General features: G+C 37.3%; 1 protein-coding gene across 1 annotated transcript in view; it reads left to right on the plus strand.

The window, feature by feature from the left end:
- Nucleotides 1-581: 581 nt before the first annotated feature.
- Nucleotides 582-20,773, plus strand: part of LOC150078672 (uncharacterized) — a 292,422-nt gene continuing 272,230 nt past the window's right edge. Inside the window, exon 1 of the mRNA XM_090382317.1 lies at nt 582-1,216. Coding sequence (XP_090238443.1) covers nt 692-1,216 — 525 coding nt within the window. The 5' untranslated portion in view covers nt 582-691. The remainder of the gene's footprint in view (nt 1,217-20,773) is intronic.

Consider the following 20,773-nt stretch of genomic DNA (forward strand, 5'->3'; position numbering starts at 1 on the left):
CAGCTTATGACCACCTATGACAAATTTTAATGCCATTTTTTACCTCTGTAATAAACCAATTTCATGATAATTAGAATAATCACAGAACATTACCAAGAAATTAGGTTATTTCACTTGCTCCCCGCCAAAGAAACATGTAATTCCGGTGCGTTCCGGATTTAAGTGAAAACATTCCTTTCATAGAAAAATACGCGTAATAAAAAATACGCGTAGTGCGAAATCACTTTAAGAGGGGAATTAGTGTATGTTTACATACACGTCACACATTTTCGTGGAGTAAAAGTATAGTTTTCTCGACATCCTTATCCATTAATTGCCGTGTTACCTTGCTTTTTCATAGCTGAAATGATTAGATTGTAGCTTGAACCTCATGAAGTAAAACACACCTGTATACTATTATTTATTAATTTTCCTGTGCAAATTAGGTTACAGTTAATAACGCAACTTCTGCCTGCTTAAGAAACACAGCATCTGGTTTATGTAGCGTACTTGTCGATAAGTGTCGCTTTATATTTTATATGCATTATAATTGGTATAAAACTGTACTAACTCAAGTTTCTCATTGGCTGGTGCTGTACAGTTATCCGGCTGTCAAGGGTGTAATGGCGACCTCCTGAAGTTTCGAGTGGACCAATGCTAATAATTTTAGCAGGGGAAATTTTTAGTAGATATTAGCCATTTCTCTGTAGACATGGCCGTCAGAGAAGAGTTCTTAGCACTGTTTAAAGATTTAAGTGGAGCAAAGAGAATAGATATAATGTGTGGTTTACTAAGTATGTGTTTTCCTCTGGAGCTGAGATTTTTTGGGACGTGCCTTGAAGATCTTGGTAGAAAGGATTATTATCATCTCAGGGAAGTAGAGCAGAAAGCTAATGACTTTTCTTATGTTTCTAAATTAACTGATATCAGAGACACTGTGCTCAGAAGTAAATTGATCGTATCGGTAGCTCTGCTGCGGTCACAAAATCGTGAATGTTCAAATGCAATATACAAGATTTTAATAGAAGCAACTGAAGTAGAAAATTTGCCATACTTTTATACTTTGGCTGATGAAAAGATACTAAGTGAAATATTACTTTTATTTTCTATGGTTATTCATCATCCGGCCTTTACATTTGAACAGAAAGCAACTCTAAGCAGTCGTGTGAATACTTTAGAACAACTAAAGAGTACACCACCACCTCCTCCTCCTCCTCCCCCACAACTAGAGAAACAGGTATGATATTTCGAAATATGTTTTGGTAGTTGAAACTGGTTTACAGTTCTGGATTTCGTTCGATGTTTCAGTTAAAATTTATTTTTAATTAACTTAATTCGTGAGTGGAAAAGGCTGTACCCACTCGCATAGATTTTCATTAAATTTTATTATATTATATTTTCTGTCGTATTGTGAGAATTTATCGACTTTTCATATGGGATGCCAAAACATGTATTTCAGACAATTACTACAAGTTTAGCACATGTAAACTGAGAGTGAATGCCATTAGAGATGATTTGTAGTTAGAAACTAGAGTTATGACTGCAGAAATTAAAATGCTACAATAATATAAGATTAATTACCAAGTAATGTCTTATTTAATTAGATACGTTATTTATTAAGCCAAGTATTTTGAATGCTAAGACATTTGTGAATGTTACCGAAGCATGAATCTAGTCTTTTAAATTGATATTTGGAATTTGAGTGAAACTATTTAATGTTTTTATTGTTAAAAAGTGGTTTTAAAGGCTATAATTTTCATACATTAATTGCTCCGAAAGAAAAATGGAATTAATTTATTATTTTCATACATCAGTTACTCTTTATTCCTTTTGTATAATGCAGTGGTCAGGCCATGCCTTGAGTACTACATATAGTTCTTGAGGTCTCATTTTAGGAAGGATTTAGAGTTGCTTGTGTGAGTACAGTTGTTGTTATTTGGTTTTTAGGAGCATTAGCAACTAAGGCCATATTGCTCCGTGGGGGATATGCGGTGGTCATTCCCTGACCTTTCCGCATCCTCCATATTTGGTAGTGACGGGCTTGAACCCCGGTCTAATCAAGAAGCGTGTGCTATGCACTGCTGCTCTTGCCCACCTGGCTACGGAGGGTGCCATGTGATTACAGAGAAGGCAACAAGATTGGTGAGGGAAATGAAGGGGGTCCTTTTACCAAGAAAGGCTTAAGTTTTTTTTTTTTTTTTGTTAGTTTTTTGGTGCATCGGCTTCTGTGGCCATAATGCACCTTCCAAGGTTTTTTCATTTTTACTCTGATCCAAGCCTGAGGCGGGATTCGAACCTGCAAAATTTGGGTTGCCAGGCAGGCACTTTACCCACCTGGCTAGGCCGGTCGGCACTTAAGTTCTGCAGATTGCAGTATCTGGAGACTAGGCAACTGCGAGGTGATCTGATTGAGGTACATAAGACCTTGAATTGGGTTGAGCAGGCTCAATTCTGATGAGATTCTTCTGCTTGCTTAGATTATGAATCCGAGTGGACATAAATTCAAATTGAGGAAAGACAGTTGTAGATTAGATGTGCTGAAATTTGCCTTTAGCCGGTGGGTAGTTGATTGCTGGAACAAACTTCCATCTGTCGTTATGGGAGTTGATAACTTAAATAAATTCAAGGAGGAATTAGATAAACTTTTAGAGGGAATGGATGAGTGAAATTGGTTTTTTTGGCTGATATTACATAAGATCATACGCTTGCTTTCTTGCATCACTTGCCTCTACTGCTAACTACTACTCTGAAATAAAATTGGTATTAGTTAATTAGTTGAAGAAAACATCTCATTCTTTGGCTTTAATTTGAAAATTTGTAATATAAGACTATACACTTAGTAGACAGTTTATTAGGGACACCACACCCTCTTTAATAAAATTGTTGTTATATGCTAGTAATAGCCTATGGCTAGGTACATAGGTTGACAATGGAGACTCCTAGCATTTGGTTATGATATATCTGCAGTGATATATCATAAAACAATAAATGATGTGATTTAACTTAATTCTGAATATGGAATGACTGGGAATGATTATAATCTAAGAAAATTGGGACCAGAAATGATTGGCTGATGCTAAGGGCTCAAGAAGCAGTCCAGCATTATATTCACTTGGTCCAGTGCATCCATATAACAAAGAACTGGCTGCATTAAACCAATGATTGCTAGAATGCAACTATTTCAGTTTTACAGTTAACTGGAAAAAAATTTTCGTTGTCCGATGAATTCTGTTTTCATGTGGATAGGCAGGAGCAGGGTGTGAAACCATGAAACATCGAAAATCCATCATGCTTAGTGAAGACATTGCAATCTGATTAGGAAAGAGTGTTGTGGTGTGGTATGGTTTAGAGGATGATCTTTAAATTAAAGGGATATCATAGTATAGTGACTTTCTTCCTGCAATAATGGCTGTTTCTAGCAAGGTAATGCAACACTAGTTTTTCCTTGTTGCATAAGAATAGTTCTGGGAGCCTGATGGTCACCTCACCTATTTACTTGACCATGTTTGCCAAATAAGTTCATTTGTGGAATGAAGTCAAATGGGGCATTGGGTATATGAACTTGTTTCTGTCAACTGTAGAGGAATTGTGGAACTATTCACTCTGTTTGAATATGCCTTATTGAATATGTTACATTGTTGAGTCCATTTTTGAGATGAGATCTGCTTTTACAAATAAACAGAAATTCAGGTCTAAGTTCTTAACCACTGATCTGCATTAATATGAATTTATATTCATATGTCTAGACATGTTTGGTTCTTGTATCATAAATATTGGATATGAGGTTTGTACAACTGTCTGGAAAGTTTTGGATTCCCTTCCTATCAGTATTTTAATTTTGTCAAATAGAGCTGCATTTTTGTGGTTCCTACAAAGATTATGCACAACAAGCATCTAGTTCAGTTGTCTAGATGCAGTGGCATTAGTCTCTTAAATGTGAGTTGTCACAGTGAGCTTATGTATTGCACTAGTAATAACTACTTTTCCAGTGGAGAGCATGTTGTTACTTTTTTTATTTATTTTTTTTTATTATTTTTAAATACGTATGAAGGAAGGTTGTTCCAGAAAATGGCAGTTGAAAGAATAAACGAGGAAGATGAAAAGTTGGTTCTGTGAGTTTGAAGTTGGATAGTAAATGGATGTTGGCTGGTGGCAGCAGTGTCCAGACTGTTTTGAAAGAGAGTGGGAGTTATAGAAGCCAATTCAGAAGAACACTGCCCGTGAAAGTATCTGTAGAAAAGGCATGCAGCAGAAATAGTATGTCTATGAGACAGTCTCTCCACTCGCTGTCTCATAGACGTACTGTCTCTCCACTCGCTGTCTCAGTACATCTATGAGACAGTGAGTGGAGAGACTCTGTTAGAGATAAGTCATTACTTAACCTAACTGCCTCTTCTGAATGGAATCTAGAAGCCTGAGAGAGGTTTTGTTTGGGGGCATCGCCCCAGATGTGGGAACAATATTCCATGGTAGGGCGGATTTGCGATTAGTACAGAGTGAAAAGCTGTTTTGGAAGAAAAGTAACGCTGACATCAAAAGAGAAAACCAAGTTTTTTTAGATGTAGAGGAAGCAAAATTTGTAATGTGCTTGTGCCAAGAGAGATTAAAGTCAGGGTAATCCCCAAAAGAGATGTATCATCTTGCCTAGAAATTGGAGTGTCACCAAAGATAAGCATAGTAGCAGAAGAATCCTTTTTGCGAGATATAATACAGAACTGAGTTTTAGAAGGATTGAAATCAACTAAGTTGTCTTTTCCCCCCTGGAGAATTACCTGGAGATCAGCATTTAAGGAATTGGTAGCGGATATTCGAGAAGTTTAAAAACAGTTGGCAAACTATAAGATGGAAGCTTGTTTAGAAGACCTTTATGCTAAACACAATCGAAAGCCTCTGAGATGTCAAAAGCAACTGCTTGTGTTTCACCCAACTTGTCCATAAATGGGTAACATAAGTCACCAGTGGATTGACACTGACGGAATCCATACTGGCGATTGTTGATCAGATGAAAGGTTTCTAGGTAGTTTAAGAGTTGACGATTAATTGATTTCTCCATTACTTTAGAAAGAGTAGAAGTAATTGCACTGGGATGATAATTGGATGGGATGGATTTGTCACCCTTTTTAGGAACTGGCTGGATATGAGCAAATTTCCAAGCAGAAAGAAAAACCTTTGGAATAAGAAAGTGAAAAAAGGCAGCAAACAACAGGAGTAAGTTCAGGAGCACAGGTTTTGAGAACAAGTGGAGAAATAACATCAGGGCCTGGAGCTTTTTAGTATAAAGATTCTTCAAAATCCCTCTGACATCCTTTTGACGTAGAAGACCACAGGAGGTGTTGAATGGAGCATGTTGGGAATGGGGGGAGGTGTTTTACCAAGATCATTAATCCTGGTGAGAGTTGGAAGAAAAATGGGATGCTAGCAGGTCAGCTTTATCATTGACTGAAGTGACAACAGAACCATCTGGTTTTGACTGAAGTGGGAGCAGAAATGGGGAAAAATTTCCGCCAATAGTTTTGGCAAGAAACTAGAATGCTCGGCTACCATTAGGGCAAACAGCAAGTTTTCTACTCTTAACCTGTTGAAAATCTAGTTTGGACTGATTAATAACTGCTTTACAATTGCTGCGAGCTGTAGTGTAGGCAGAAAATGAAAATGAAGAATTGGAAACAAGCCAATTACAATATGCAACGTTCTTCTCTTGAACACCCTTAGCACATTTATCGGAAAACCAAGGTTTAGATAAAGAACGAGATTTTAAAGTGGAGTGTGGGAAAAAGGATTCCATTCCTCCAAGGATAATTTCACTGACACGATCTGAGCAAATGTTGACATCACAAGCTTTGGAACAGTAATTCGATCAAGGAAAAGAAGAAATCTTACAGGTCATCCCATTTTGCATTCTTGTAATGCCAAACAACATGAGGTTTCGAATATCCATGAGATAAAGGTTCCATTGAAGAAGAGACAATCACCAAGTTGTTATCTGAGGTGCCTAAAGGACCACTCACTTCGACCATGTTTTTAGAAGGGTTCTTTGTGAGAAAAAGATCAAGTGTGTTGGCTGTATGGTTAGGATTGTCCGGTATTGCACAATCTGTGCAAGGTGATTAGTAATTGCAAAATCCTCAGTTTCTTGACCAGCTGGGTCTGTGTGACTAGAGAGTGGAAGCCAGCTGGAGTTGTGAACATTAAAATCACCACGGAAAATTACCTCACTGTTAGGAAAGTTGGACTGGAGAAAGTCCAGTTGCAAAGAGATGAAGTCCAAGAGCTCCAAGTGATTAGTGGAGTTGGGAGAAAAGTAGAGACAACAGATGAATTTTACAGAATGAGGTAGAGAGATATTAAGCGAAAGAAGGTCGAAAAGAGGAGATTTTGAATTACAAAGTCTGTGACAGGGACTATTGGAACAGACATATCATCAGCCATTTTAAATCCACTGCAGGATGAAGGCCTCTGGGGTGAAAGGAATCGTACAGCGAATAATTTGGGCAAGTTAGATGAGCAGTAGTTGAATCAACCGATAACTGAGATTCTGTCAGAAAAAGTACATGGGGTTTGCAGACTGCAAGTGGAAATGTAAATCATTGAGATTAGAATTGAGACCATGTATATTTGTGAAAAGAACTAGGAAGTGTTTGGGAGGTTTAGATCTTTTTGCCGATAAGCTTACTCTATTAGTACGTATTAGTAATAGTGCCACCAACCAAGTGGCTGTTTTTTTTTTTTTTTTTTTTTCACCTCATCAGTGGTAGAGCAGTTACCCAGGAGTCTATAACTTGACAGTACAGTTGTTTTAACTCTCTCTCACTTCTGAAAGTTGGCAATAAATTTATTAGTTTGCACTACTGATGGAATTTTGTCTGAGGTTTGATGATACCTTATTGTTTTCAAAATTTTAAGACATATATATGAGGGCTGTTCAATAAAGAATGATCATAATTTTTTTTTTCCACAATATATTTTGATAGTCCTTTTTAGAGTAGTCCTCCATTTGATGAAATTAATAGTGGGGATATGATGCAAGAAAGCAAGCTTCAGTTTAAAAAATCAGCCAAAAAAAAAAAAAGAAACAAAAAAAAAAAAAAAAAATTTTTTTTTGTTTCATTTCACCTTTCCATTCACGCCATAAGTTTGTCTAGTTCTTTCTTGAATTTATTTAAGCTATCAACTTCTACAACAGATGGAAGTTGTTCCAGCAATCAACTACTCGCAGACTAAAGGAAAATTTCTGCAAGTCTTTTTTATTTATTTTTTTTTTTTACGAAAATTCCAAACATGAGCAGTATTAGAACCAATAGTACTTAGAACCTAGGTGCATGAACTGAAGGTTGAGAAGATGAAAGAAGAAGCTTGTTGACATCTAATGTCAACAAGCTTCTTTATTTTATAATTTTTATAAAATAATTTTATATATTTTATAATTTTATGTATTTTATAATTTTCAGGAAATACGTATGAAGAAAGTTTGTTCCAGAAAGCAGAAGTAGAATGAATAAATGAGGAAGAAGAAGAAAACTTGGTTCTGTGAGTTTGAAGTTGGACATTAAAAGGATGTTGACTGGTTGCGGCACATATTTTCGGACTGCTTTGGAAGAGAGAGCAGGAATTATAGAAGCCAATTCGGAAAAACAGTGCCCATGGAAGTATCTATAAAAATCCATGCAGAAAAAACAGTCTGTGAGACAGAGTGGAGAGACTCTGTTAGAGATGAGTCATTAATTGACCTAAGTGCCCTCTTTTGATTGGAATTGAGAGAGAGAGAGAGAGGTAGGTAGGTTTTGGGGGGCACCACCCCAGATGTGAGAACAATATTCCACAGAGTCAAGAGCTATTTGGAAGAAAAGTAACGCCGAGAGTGGAAGAAAATTAATGCCAAGAGTGAGAGAAAACCTAGTTTTTTAGATGCGGTGGAAGCGATATTTGAAATGTTCTTATGCCAAGAGAGATTAGAATCAGGGGAATCTGCAATAGAGATATATGATCTTGCCAAGAAACTGGAGTGTCATCGAAGATGAGCAGAAGAATTATTTTCAGAAGATGTAAGACAGGAATCAGTTTTAGAAGGATTGAAATCCACTAAGTTATCTGAGAATTACCTGGAGATCAGCATTTAAGGAATTGGTAGTGGATATTCGAGAAGTTGAAGCTGTTTGTGCAGGGCAAGGTTTCTCAAAGTGGAAGGTGGAATGTGCTATCATCAGCAAAGCTGTGGATAGGATTTCCAGTTAGTGGAAGAATGTCATTAATATACAAGAAGAAAGGAGTGGGAGAAAGAACTGAACACAGGCATTAATCGAGAAGTTAGAAGACTGAGAGCCATCTATTATCACTTGCAGTGAGCAGTCAGAGAGAAAACTGGATACTCAATTACAAATAACAGTTGGCAAACCATAAGATGGAAGCTTATTTAGAAGACATTTATGCAAACACAATCAAAGGCCTTTGAAATGTCAAGAGCAACTGCTTGAGTTGCTCTTGACATTTCACCAAACTTTGAACAACCATTTATCCATAGATGAGTAACATAAGCCAGAATATTACCAGTGAATTGACACTGATGGAATCCATACCGAAGATTATTAATCAAAGGGAAGGTTTCTAGATAGTTTAGGAGTTGGTGATTAATAAATTTCTCCATTTCTTTGTAAAGAGTAGAAGTGCAATGAAATAACTGGATGGAAGGTATTTGTCACTCTTTTTAGGAACTGGCTGGATATGAACAAATTTCTAAGCAGAAGGGAAAACACCTTTTGAATAAGAAAGTGAAAAAAGGCAGCACAAGTTTTAAGAACAAGTGGGAAACACCATCAGGACTTGGAGCTTTTTTAGCATCAAGATTGTTCAAAATCCTTCTGACATTCTTTTGACAGAAGACCACAGGAGGCATTGAATGGGGTGTACTGGGAATTGTGGGAGGCGTTTTACAAGATAATCAATACACGAATAAGATGCTAGCAGATGAGCTTTATCTTTGGCTGAAGTGGCAATAGAACAATCTGGTTTTGACAGAGGTGGAAACTGAGATGGGTAAATGTTTTGGCCAGTAGCTTTGCCGAGAGATCAGAATGTATGACTCCCATTTGGACAAGAAGCAAGTTTTCTCCTCTTAGCCTGAAATCTAGTTTGGACTGATTAATAACTGCTTTACAATAGTTTCAAGAATTGGTGTCTGCAGAAAATGAACTTGGAGATTTTGATGCAAGCCAATTGCAGTATGCAACATTCTTATTTTGAACAACCTTAGCATATTTATTGGAAAACCAAGGTTTAGATAAAATACGAGATTTTAAGGTGGATTGTGGAATAAAGGATTTTATCCTTACAAGAATAATTTCACTGACACAATCAGAGCACATGTTGACATCAAAGATATTTCATATAGTAATCCGGCCAAGGAAAAGAAAAGAAATCTTGCATATAATCCCATTTTGTGTTCTTTTAATGCCAAACAATACGAGGTTGAGAAAGGCTACTTTGAAGAAGAGACCATCACAAAGTTGTGAGCTGAGGTGCCTAGAGGACCACTAACCACAACTGTGTACTTAGAAGGGTTGTTTGTGAGAAAAAGAACAAGCATGTTGGATGCATGGTTAGGATTTTCTGCTATTCTGGTAGGTAAATGAACAATCTGTGCAAGGTGATGAGTAATTGCAAATGCCTCAGCATCTTGACTAGCTGGCTCCATCTGGCTAGAAAATGGAAGTTGGCTTGGAGTTGTGAACATTAAAATCACCAAGGAAAATTACCTCCCTGTTAAGAAAGTTGGACTGGAGAAAGTCAAGTTTTAAGGAGAGGAAGTGAAAGAGTTCCAAGTGATTAGTGGAGTTGGGAGAGTGATAGAGGTAACAGATGAATCAGACAGAATGTGGTAGAGAAATTAAGCCAGAGAAGATCGAAAAGAGGAAATTCCAAATGACTATCTCTGACAGGGAATATCAGAATGGACGTATGCACAAGTACCACCTTCAAAGCAAAACAAATTGTATAGTGAATAATTTGGACAACTGAGAGTAGCAGTGGTTGAATTAGCTGATAACTGGGATTCTGTGAAAAAAAAGGTTTGGAAGACTAAGTGGAAATGGACATTGTTGAGATTAGAACTGAGACTACATATGTTTGTGAAATGAATGAGGAAGTATTTGGGAGGTTTAGGTCTTTTTGGAGATAAGTTGTATTATTTTGACAGTTCATGGTGTATTCAGAAGTAAGAAATGGTGGCAAGGACATCCTGTATGAAGTAATGAAATTTTTGGATATGGCATACACATGGTAAGAATATACCCAGCTCCTTGACATAACTTGGGCTTGACACACACACCACTCTGACTCTTTCCAGTCACTATCTGGCAGAGAAGAGGCAGCAAGATTATGCACTTTCTGATCTGGCAGCTTCCTAGAGAGAGTTACCAAAAGTTTGGTCCGGTGGGACTATCTTGAAACACTTTTATAGATTTACCCTCGAAATATAGGGAAGATTGGATCTTGCTGTGATGTCCATCATAACCTGAAAAGACATCAATCACACTGCTTGATGGAAGAGATGGGAGGATTGCCAGAGCTTTTTCCTGGTGACTAAACATGGGTTCCACCACTTCAAGGCACCAATAATGCACTAGTTGATGAGAGTAACCTACCACCTAGTATTGCCTGGCAACACAGAAGGGTGGCATTCCTCTGTGTTGTGTGGGCACCACACATCTACCTTTGCTTATGTTGGTTTGCACCTGTGTGGTCACCTCCAGTATGCTAATTTCTGTATTTCAGGACTTGCACATTGGGGGTTATACCCAGGGTTACTAACAGTCTCACCATTGTGAAGTTGCAAGCAGAGGATTTGGCTGTTGCAGATCCGCTGAACTTTGCTGGAATTAGGTCCACTTGACTTGAGTGTAACCTGAATATTAGTTCCATCAGCTTTTTAGACCCCCAGGTAGTAAGCACACATCTTGGCATACCAGAGAGAATATCTGCAACAGCCTCAAGTACCTGGATTCTGCAACCGTCTTTCCTCAATTTGAATTTATGTGCCCTGAAGTGCGTAATCCAACAAGAGGAAGAACTCCATCAGCATTGAGCTTGTTCAAACCGTTCAATAATGCACTTCAACATTTCTGACATTCTTCAAAAACATGGTGGATGCCTTTTTTGACCTGCTTTTAAGAATCACCTCCAGTGTCTTTACAACTTCTTCTGACGACTGGAAATGTTTTCCTCGCAGCTTTTTCTTTAACTCTGGAAATAAAAAAAAAAATCACAGGGTGCAAGGTCAGGGTTGTAGGGCAGATGAGGAACACATTTGACATTAATGCTGGCTAAGTACTCGATGACAGTATGAGCAATGTGAGGTCTTGAATTGTTATAATGCAGCATCCACCCACCTGTGTGTAGTACAGTTCTGTAGTAAGGTCCTGTAGCAGTCGTATGATGTGGCACAACATGCTGGTAAACCATTCCTTGAATGTTAAAAAACATGACTATAACTTTTTCTGCAGAAACCACAACTTTTGCTTTTTTTTGGTATCGATGTAGCTTACCAGAGCTTTGTTGCTTACTTTGTGTCGAAATGAAACCACTTCTCACCTGCAATTATCAACTTGTGCAGAACCTCACCATCTTCAGTTACCATCTATTGCAGCTCCTGACAAATCTCCATGCAAACTTGCTGTTGCCAGGTGTGATTAGCCTTGGAACCCAGATGCACAAATACGTGTCTTATGCAAATGGTCATTGAGAATACTGTGTGTACTTCTTACTAATATTCTCAACATCTCTGCCAGTTGCCTTACTGTTATGCAGTGATCTCAATTATTGAAGCAGTGTTTATGGTTTCTGTGGTGATAGCAGTGGTTGAAGCTCCGTGACCGCTGATTTCTGTGATTGAATAAACACAAAAATTGGCAGTCATGGCGCTCCAACCACTGCTGTCACCACAGAATGCCTGTTCATGTTTTACATAGGTAAAACTGAACAGGCATAAACTTGACTGACCGTCCATGTGCAAGGTCAACTGTGCAATTGCTATGCGATGCAGGTTGGTTTGGTCATAAATTCTGCAGCTCAGCTCGGAATAGCAAGCAATATGGTTGTTGACGAAAAATTATAATCATTATTGAACAGCTCTTTTAAATTTAAAAAGGATGGCTACAGGATGTGCAAAAATTTTCCTGCAGCCAGAGTAATTGATTGTTGGAACAAACTACCATCTAGCATTGTGGCAGTTGATAGCTTGAATAAATTTAAGGAACATATTATTAGAAGGGATGAACAGATGAGGTGTGTAGATGAGTAGTTTTTTTTTTTTTTGCTGATATTGTATAAGCTTGTTTCCTTTTGTCGTTTCCTGTTCTAATAATAATAATTTATTTCATACTCCACTACTTCATTGTGGAGTATGAAATAAATTATTACTTCATACTTCATTGCTTCCAGAATTAATTTCATATTCTCATATGTCTCCTTCATGTGGACAGCATGGCCTAGAGGAATTGAAGAAAGAGCATTGCCATTTGTAGAGCAAAACAGCTTTTAAACTTAGCTTTGATGAGTCTATGAATAGCCTCCAGTCCTGTGGGTTGTGCTTCACATTCAAAGCTGTCATCAAATCATTACATCACACCAGGCAACAAAGTTGTTTTCACTTTTAAAATATGGAGTTAAAGCATTCTGCCTGCTCCTGTACACGGACACCTTGACATTTGATTGCAGAAGATTCCATTGTTAGAGCCTTGATCCCAGAAGCTCTGCTTTATCTTTCAATAGATCTAGGTTTTGAATCAGATCACTTAGTTCACCTCAAATGATCTTGTGTGACTCAGGTTCTGGCACAAAATCAGGATCCTGTGATGTTGAAGGCCCAGGTTGACCACCATTCCTCACACTGTCTCCATCTTCATCAGACTCCAAAGTATACTCTTCTGGAGGGTAAGGTACAGGCAGACCATCCCCATGTGCCACTGGTCGGACAGTTGACAGGATGTTGGGGTATTCCACAGTTTACTTCCTTTTTTTTTTTTTTTTTTTTGACATGCCATTCTGAGGAGGCACCATGCAGAAATAAGTCATTTACATGATTTGAGGACTCCCTCCAAATCATTGGGATGGCAAAAAGGCATTCAATATCCTTTGTTATTCAACCATCCACGGAGATTTACAGCATTTGTTTCAACAAATATGTAAGGTGCCCAGGGTTTGTCTTCATCCCCTACCTTACAGCCAAAATAATGGTAGTAGGCTGCCTTCACAAGTGGAGTCAATTGGCATTTCTGAGTGGAAAATGTCACATCACCACATACATATAAAAATTGTTAACACATTTACGTGGCATCCTGGCTTTTTACGTAATTTTTGTCCATAAACCTGAAAAAAAAAAAAAAAAAAGAGATAAACATTATTTGCAAGGTAAATGATACACAGAAATATATATATATATATATATATATATATATATATATATATATATAAAAACCCCATGGCATATTGGTTCCTGTTTCAGTGTTACCAACCTATCTTTTCAGTGTTACCAACCTCTAGACTTCAAAATTCCCTAGTATTCGCCAATATTCCCCTAAATCATAGGAGGGGCTATATTATGGAACAGAGAGCATACTAAGAGTTTTAAATGTTATATTTGTTTTTCTCATGCTGAAATTAAGAAGAACTGACTATTTTCAAGCTAGAAACCTTTTTGGTGTTGATCAGTGAATTATCAATTAAAATCAAATAATCAATAAATATTAAAAACAAAAATGGCCATCACTTTTCATGAACTAATGTGGTGAGTGGAACCCCACTCACCACATTAGTTCATGAGGTTTACCTCTTTTATTATAAAATTTCTTAAATCCCATCCAGTATTAATAGTGGTAAACAGTGCAAGGTAACAACATAAAGTGTCAACCATAAAAAAAAAAAAAAAAAATCTATCTCATCTCTCCATCCCTTCTAATAATTTGTATAATGCTTTCTTCAAATTATTAAAATTATTCAGACTATCCACTTCTACAGGACCAGATGGGAGTGCTTCCCAACAACCACTTACTTTCTTGGCGCAATATGATCACCGTTGTCAATGCGCCAATAAACAACAAAACAACCAACCAACCTTACTTTCTAGCTGAAAGCAAGTTTTTGTACATCCATCCTGCAGCAGTCCTGTTTCATTTTATGTCCCCTTATTTGTGTTGCCTCAGCAAGGATGCCAGCAGTTACTGTACCAATCCATTTAAAGCCTTGAACACTTCAATTAGGTTTACTCGTAGGTGTCTGGTTTACAAGCACTTCAATTTGCTTTTCGTGGTTGGAGTATCCTCTTGTATGCTTTACTACAACCCCACACTAATACCACAGGAACACTTTTAACCTACACAAATCTGGCCTTTACAGAGTGTTGTTTTCACTACATTGCTTGATGTTCTGTTGGGGGGAACCCTAGAGCCGCATTACAATTAACACTATTTTAAACAATTCCAGAACTAGTGGTCATAAATTGAAATTACAGGGCTTGAAGTTTAGATTAGATTGTAGGAAGTTTTCTTTTAGCCAGCAAGTCATTGATGGCCGGAACAAGTTGCCCTTGCAGATAGTTGAGGCTGACAGTTTGAATAATTCAAAGGTCTGCTGGATACTCCCTCTGTGAAGAGGGAAGCATATAATTTGTATATTCTTATCTACTTGGGTAGGTTTTTTTTGCCAGTGCAGCAAAAGCCTGTGGCTTTCTTGCACTATATGGCGAATACTATTACTGTTACTAATCTTGTTACTTTTCTCTGCATGTGATCCTGCAGTTCTGCATTCTCCTTAATGTCACACCCCCAGACTTATATGCAGTATTGAAGGTGTGGCCTAACCACCACTTTATACAATGGTATAGTATCCCCCCCCCCAATCCCTGCTACCAAAATTTCTGTATATCATTGAGAAAACCCCATGAGCTAGCCTAGCAGCCTGTGTACTGCTTAGAGAACTTAGTGTCAGACTGTACAATTACCTCCCAGGTCTCTGCCACCTTGAGTGTGGTGTACCACCCAGTTGGTATCAGAGGTGTATTGCTAAAAAAAATAGTACCGGAACGCTCATTGATTAACTACAAATAGTTACCTATGCTTTTTTCATTTGCAAAAATAAATAAGTCAAAGATTAGAATATTTGTTCAGTATTTATTTATTTAAAAATAACTAAATGCACAAGGCATAAGACGTTAAGAGTTTAATATCTATATAATATCGGTGTAAATACACCATAGATAACTCTTTAGAAACTAAGATAGTGGTGTGGGAGGCATCATTTGCTCTGTTTCTCATATTGTGCTCTTCCTTCATAACGAGTTGCCATGGTATTGCACTACCTTGAATAAATAATGCTTCACTAATAGAGAAGACTATTGTTACTTATTCTCAGTGAGTACCACCACCCAGATGGCACCGTTTCAAAGCTATTGGTCTATCATCAGTGGGTGGGCAGGTACCCTGGTATTGCAGACATGGGAACTCGTGAAGGAAGAGCACGAGTTACCATGTGAAATATGAGAAACAAAGCAAATGATGCTCTGTTTCCACACTACCATTGTAGTGTGGAAACAGAGCATCATTTGCTCTGTTTCCTCCCACACTACCATTGTAGTTCCTTAAGAGTTATCTATGGTGTGGTGTATTTACACAGATATTTTATAGATATTAAACTCTTAATGTATTATGCCTTGTGCATTTAGTTATTTTTAAATATTATCATATAAACCTTTTGGCATCTCTCATATTGTGTGATTATCTTCATAACTGGGTTGTCATGTCTGCAATACCAGGGTACCTGCCCACCCACCAGTGATAGGCCAATAGCTTTGAAATGGTGCTGTCTGGGTGGTGGTACTGAGAATAAGTAACAATAGTCTCCTCTATTAGTGAAGCGTTACTTATTTGAGGTAGTGCAATACCATGGAAACTCGTAAAGGAAGAGCACAATATGAGAAACAGAGCAAATGATGCCTCCCACATTACCATCGTAGTTTCTTAAGGGTTATCTATGGTGTATTTACACTGATATTATATAGTATTTATAACTATTAAATAAAAATTTCAAAAATAAAAAAACAAAAACAAAAAATTTAAAAAATCAGAAAAGAAAAAAAAAGAAAAAAAAAAAACTCCAAAATAATATAAAAAACACTGTTCAGAAGAATCATAGAAATTACCATACAGGATCAATTACGTATTCTTGTGTGACTGCCCTTTTTGTTTGTTGGTCAACAGCAGAACGATGAGACTGCAAACAAGTTTGGACATAAATTTTGAATCCATAATTCTAATGGTGGACCGTGTAGCTTAATAAACAACAAATATTTAGGAAAAAATACCGGAACGACGTTCCGGTGCATTCTGGCCTGAATACACCACTGGTTGGTATGTTATTCTGGGATTACTGTTACCCATATACACACTACCTTGCATTTATCAATGTTAAACTTTAATTTTCACTTTTTGGCTTATGTGCCTAATTTCTCTAGCTCTTTTACCTTGTTAACATTTGTATCATCTGCAGAATTGGAAAATATTAATATGCATTCAACAATATCATTAATAATTATTGAAAACAGTAACGAGCTTAGAATCCTGATATAACTCCCCCATAACATTAATAGAAGAAAAACAGTGCCCATTAAAAATCACTCTGTTGTCTGCTATTAAACCACCCCTTAAGCCATAATAGTAACTTTCCATTAATGTTACACTGCTGCCCGGGCTAGCCAGGTGGGTAAAGTGCCTGCTTGGCAACCCACAGGTCACGGGTTCGAATCTCGCCTTGGGCTTGGATCAGAGTAAAATGCAAAAACTTTGGGAGGTGCATTATGGCCACAGAAGCTGATGTGCCAACAACTAACAAAAAAAAAAAAAAAAAATGCTATACTGTTCCAACTTGTACAGCATTCTTTCATGTGAGGCTTAAAAGAAAGGCTTAAGTTTGGCAAATTACAGTGTCTGGAGACTAGGCACCTGCAAAGTGATCTGATTGAGGTGTATAAGGTCTTGAATGATTTGAGCATGCATCACTGCTGATGGGATTCTTCCTCTTGCTCAGAATAATTGCCTGAGGGGACATAAATTCAAATTGAGGAAAGACAGTTGTAGGATAGATGTGCAGTAGTTTGCCTTTAGCCAGTGGGGTTGATTGCTGGAAGAAACTTCCATCTGTCGTAGAAGTTGATAGCTTAAATAGATTGAAGGCCAGAACTAGACAAACATTTATAGCAAGTGAATGAGTGAAATAAGAAGGGTTTTTGTTTGTTTTTGTTGGCTGATGCTGTATAAGCTTGCTTTCTTGCATCATTTTGCTAATGCTAATGTGGAACAGTTTCAAAAACTTTTGAAATCTAACTATATAATGTGAAAATTTGATTTTTGTATCCAATTCCTTTGTTACTGCATTGCAGTATCCATTCAGATTGGTCAGACAAGATCACCCCTTAATAAATCCATGTTGTGGTTGCCATATAACTGCATTCCTGTTTTGATGTTTCTGCATGCCTTCTTTAACTGGTGAGTTCATTATTTTCTGTGGAACAGAAGTCAAGCTTATAGGTCTGTGATGCATAGGAAACTCTTTTGAATTCAAGAATGCTCTCATAATAATTGGTACCAAAGGTTTTCTTACTTCTATTGTTGCTGCTTTTAATATAATTTGATATTCTTCCAGCCCCAGGTGCCTTTTTTTTTTTTTTTTTACTTTTAGCTTCAACAGTTTCACTTTCTTTTCAGTTATTACAAATTCATATAGCTGCTAAGTTATAAATTGGTATTCTTCTGGTTTTATCATCTCTAAATATTTCTTCACACATGAATGTAGATACAAAATATTTATTCAGTTTGTCGCAATCTGAACAGGATCATCAGAAGTTATGCCATTCATATCCATTTGGACAATGTTTCATTCCTTTCCTTCTTGCTAACATAAGCAAAGAATTTCTATTTCTTTTCTTTGCATTGTTATCCAAGGACTTTTCATAATCTACCTTTGCTTGCCTAATGGTTTGGTTGCAGGCTAGTTTGTTCCTATTGTAGGTTTCTGAGTTCCTAGTTAATTTATAATCATACCATGCATTTTTTTTTTTCTCTGTCACTAGTCTCATCAGTCATCCATTTAGGTCTAAACCAGTACAATATCTCCTAGTTGGCATAAAAAAGCTTAGTAGATTTTTTGTTTATTTTACTGAATGCCTCCCATTTTGAATTGCAGTTGGTAACATCATTTGGTTCCCACTGATAAGAATTTAAAAGCTGTATATATAAGTCACTTTTACAAAAGCAAATCTCTTTACTCTTGACAATAATTATGTCTTTCAAGTAAATTCAACATCAGTATATTTTAATCACTGCCAAAGAAATTCTAAATCAGTATATTTTAATCACTGCCAAAGAAATTCTAAATCAGTATATTTTAATTACTGCCAAAGAAATTCCACATCAGTATGTTTTAACCAATGCAGAAGAAATTCCACATCAATATATTTTAATCACTAACAGAAGTCCTATCTAATCTCATCCACCTAGAGGATTAGATAGACTTCTGTCAACCCCATATCTAAAAACTTCATTTGTAAATGGGGCTGCAGAACATTTCTCTTCATCAGCAATCTTCACAGGACCCTGAACGGTAATAACATTCATATCTAGTGGACCAATGTGATTCATCCCTTCCCTTCTATTTTTAACAAATTCCAAAAAATTCTAATTTGCTTTCCAACTGTTATTGTTTAATTGTTCATTGTTAGGCATATTAGAATGTATGTGTGATTACAATTGTCTTCAGCACAGCCATCTATCTGTATGTCTGTCCAATTGCGCATAATTCTACTCCTAGTAGAGTTATTATATGCAATTTTATGAAAATCCATCTACCTAGTGGAAGATTTTCATAAGATTTTATATTTAGTCATTTTAGAATGATTTGTTGAGCCATCCCAAGATGGTTTGACAAATCATACTAAATAATACAAACCAATAGAAACATGGTAATTATTATTTCAGTGTTTGTCCAACTGCATGTAAGAACTGAACTCTCAGTGGATGGATATTCATGAAATATTTTATTTGGTTCTTTTAGGACAATTTATTGAGCCTTCACAAATTTCATTAGTGAAACTGTGAAGACTCATAGAAATCCAGCAATTATTATAGTTTTTTGTACATTAGCATTAGTAGAGGCATACAATGCAAGAAAGCAACCTTATGCAGCATCAGCCAAAAAAAACCCTCCCATTTCACCTCTCCGTTCATTCCAAATGCCTGTACAGCTCAGCTTTAAATTTATTTAGGCTATCAACTTCCACAACAAAAGATGGAAGTCTGTTCCAACTACCTGCTGGCTGAAGGCAAATTTCCGCACATCTGTTCTACAACTGTCTTTCTTAATTTGAAACTGTGCCCCCTCAGGTTCTTAATCTGAGCAAGAATCTATGCCTGGGAGTAGGCACCTCGCAGGTGCCTACTCCCAGGTGCTGCAATTTGCAGAACTTAAGCCTTTCTTGGTAAGAGCACCCCTTTGTTCCCCTCACCAGTCTTGCCCTTCTTTGTACTTGTTCTAGCAACTCTACATCCTTCCTAAAATGAGGCTTCCAGACCTGTACACAGTTCTCTAGGTATGCACCTCTGTCGCCAGGTGGGAAGGAGCAGCAGTGCGTAGCACACGCTTCTTGATTAGACCGAGGTTCGAGCCCGTCACCACTAAATATGGAGGATGCGGAAAGATCAGGGAATGACCACCGCATATCCCGGAGCAATATGGCCTTAGTTGCTAATGCTCCTAAAAACCAAATAACAAACAAACAAACAAACAGTACTCTAGGTGTGGCTTGACCATTGCCATGTATAATGGTATAATCAACTCTCTGTCCCTGCTAGCAAAATTCCTATATATCAGGAGTGACCTACTTAATTTGTGATGTGATCTACTTTTTTCCTTCAAAATATACAGTGATCTACCATCTCAAAAATTACATTGCACAAATCGGGGGATGACTGTATATTTAAAATTAGTTGTGTTCGACCAAAATTAATTAAATCTGCGATTGACTGGTAGATCGCCATCGACTTGTTGGCCACCCCTGCTATATATCATCGACAAGACTCCATAACCTGCCCTGGCAGCGTGTCTGCACTCTCAGCAAACTTCATATTTGACTGTACAATTACCCCCAGGTCTTTTTCACTTTCCACTTCCCTGCATGTAGTACCACACAGTTGGTATGTTTCTCTTCGGTTATTGCTACCAACATGCAGTACTTTTGCACTTGTCAATGTTAAACTTCAGTTGACACTTCTCAGCCCATTTGCCCAACTTATCTAGATCCATTTGGAAGAGCATACTGTCGTTAACAACCCTGCCAACCTTTGTATCATCTGCAAACTTGGACATTAAACATGATATACCTTCATCAATATCATTGATAAATATACAAAACAACAATGGTCCCAACACCAAACCCTGGGGAACTCCACTAATAACATTTGTCCACAAAGAGCAGTGTCCATTGATTACCACTCTCTGTCGTCTCCCACTCTGCAGCCTCCTCAACCATCCCTTTATCCATTGTAGCAACTTACCCTTAATGCCATACCTCTCCAATTTGTACAGCAGTCTTCCATGTGCAACAGTATTAAAAGCTTTCCTGAAATCCAAGTATATGATATCAAAATTATATTTTGCATCCAGTTCCTTTGTGACCACATCATAGTACCCACTCAAATTTGTCAGACAAGACTTACCCTTAACAGATCTATGCTGTGTCTGAATTATTGCTGCAGTC

The sequence above is a fragment of the Mastigoproctus giganteus genome, chromosome 10 (genome assembly GCF_048544385.1).
Source record: "Mastigoproctus giganteus isolate SK-2022 chromosome 10, ASM4854438v1, whole genome shotgun sequence".
In the NCBI taxonomy this organism is placed as follows: domain Eukaryota; kingdom Metazoa; phylum Arthropoda; class Arachnida; order Uropygi; family Thelyphonidae; genus Mastigoproctus; species Mastigoproctus giganteus.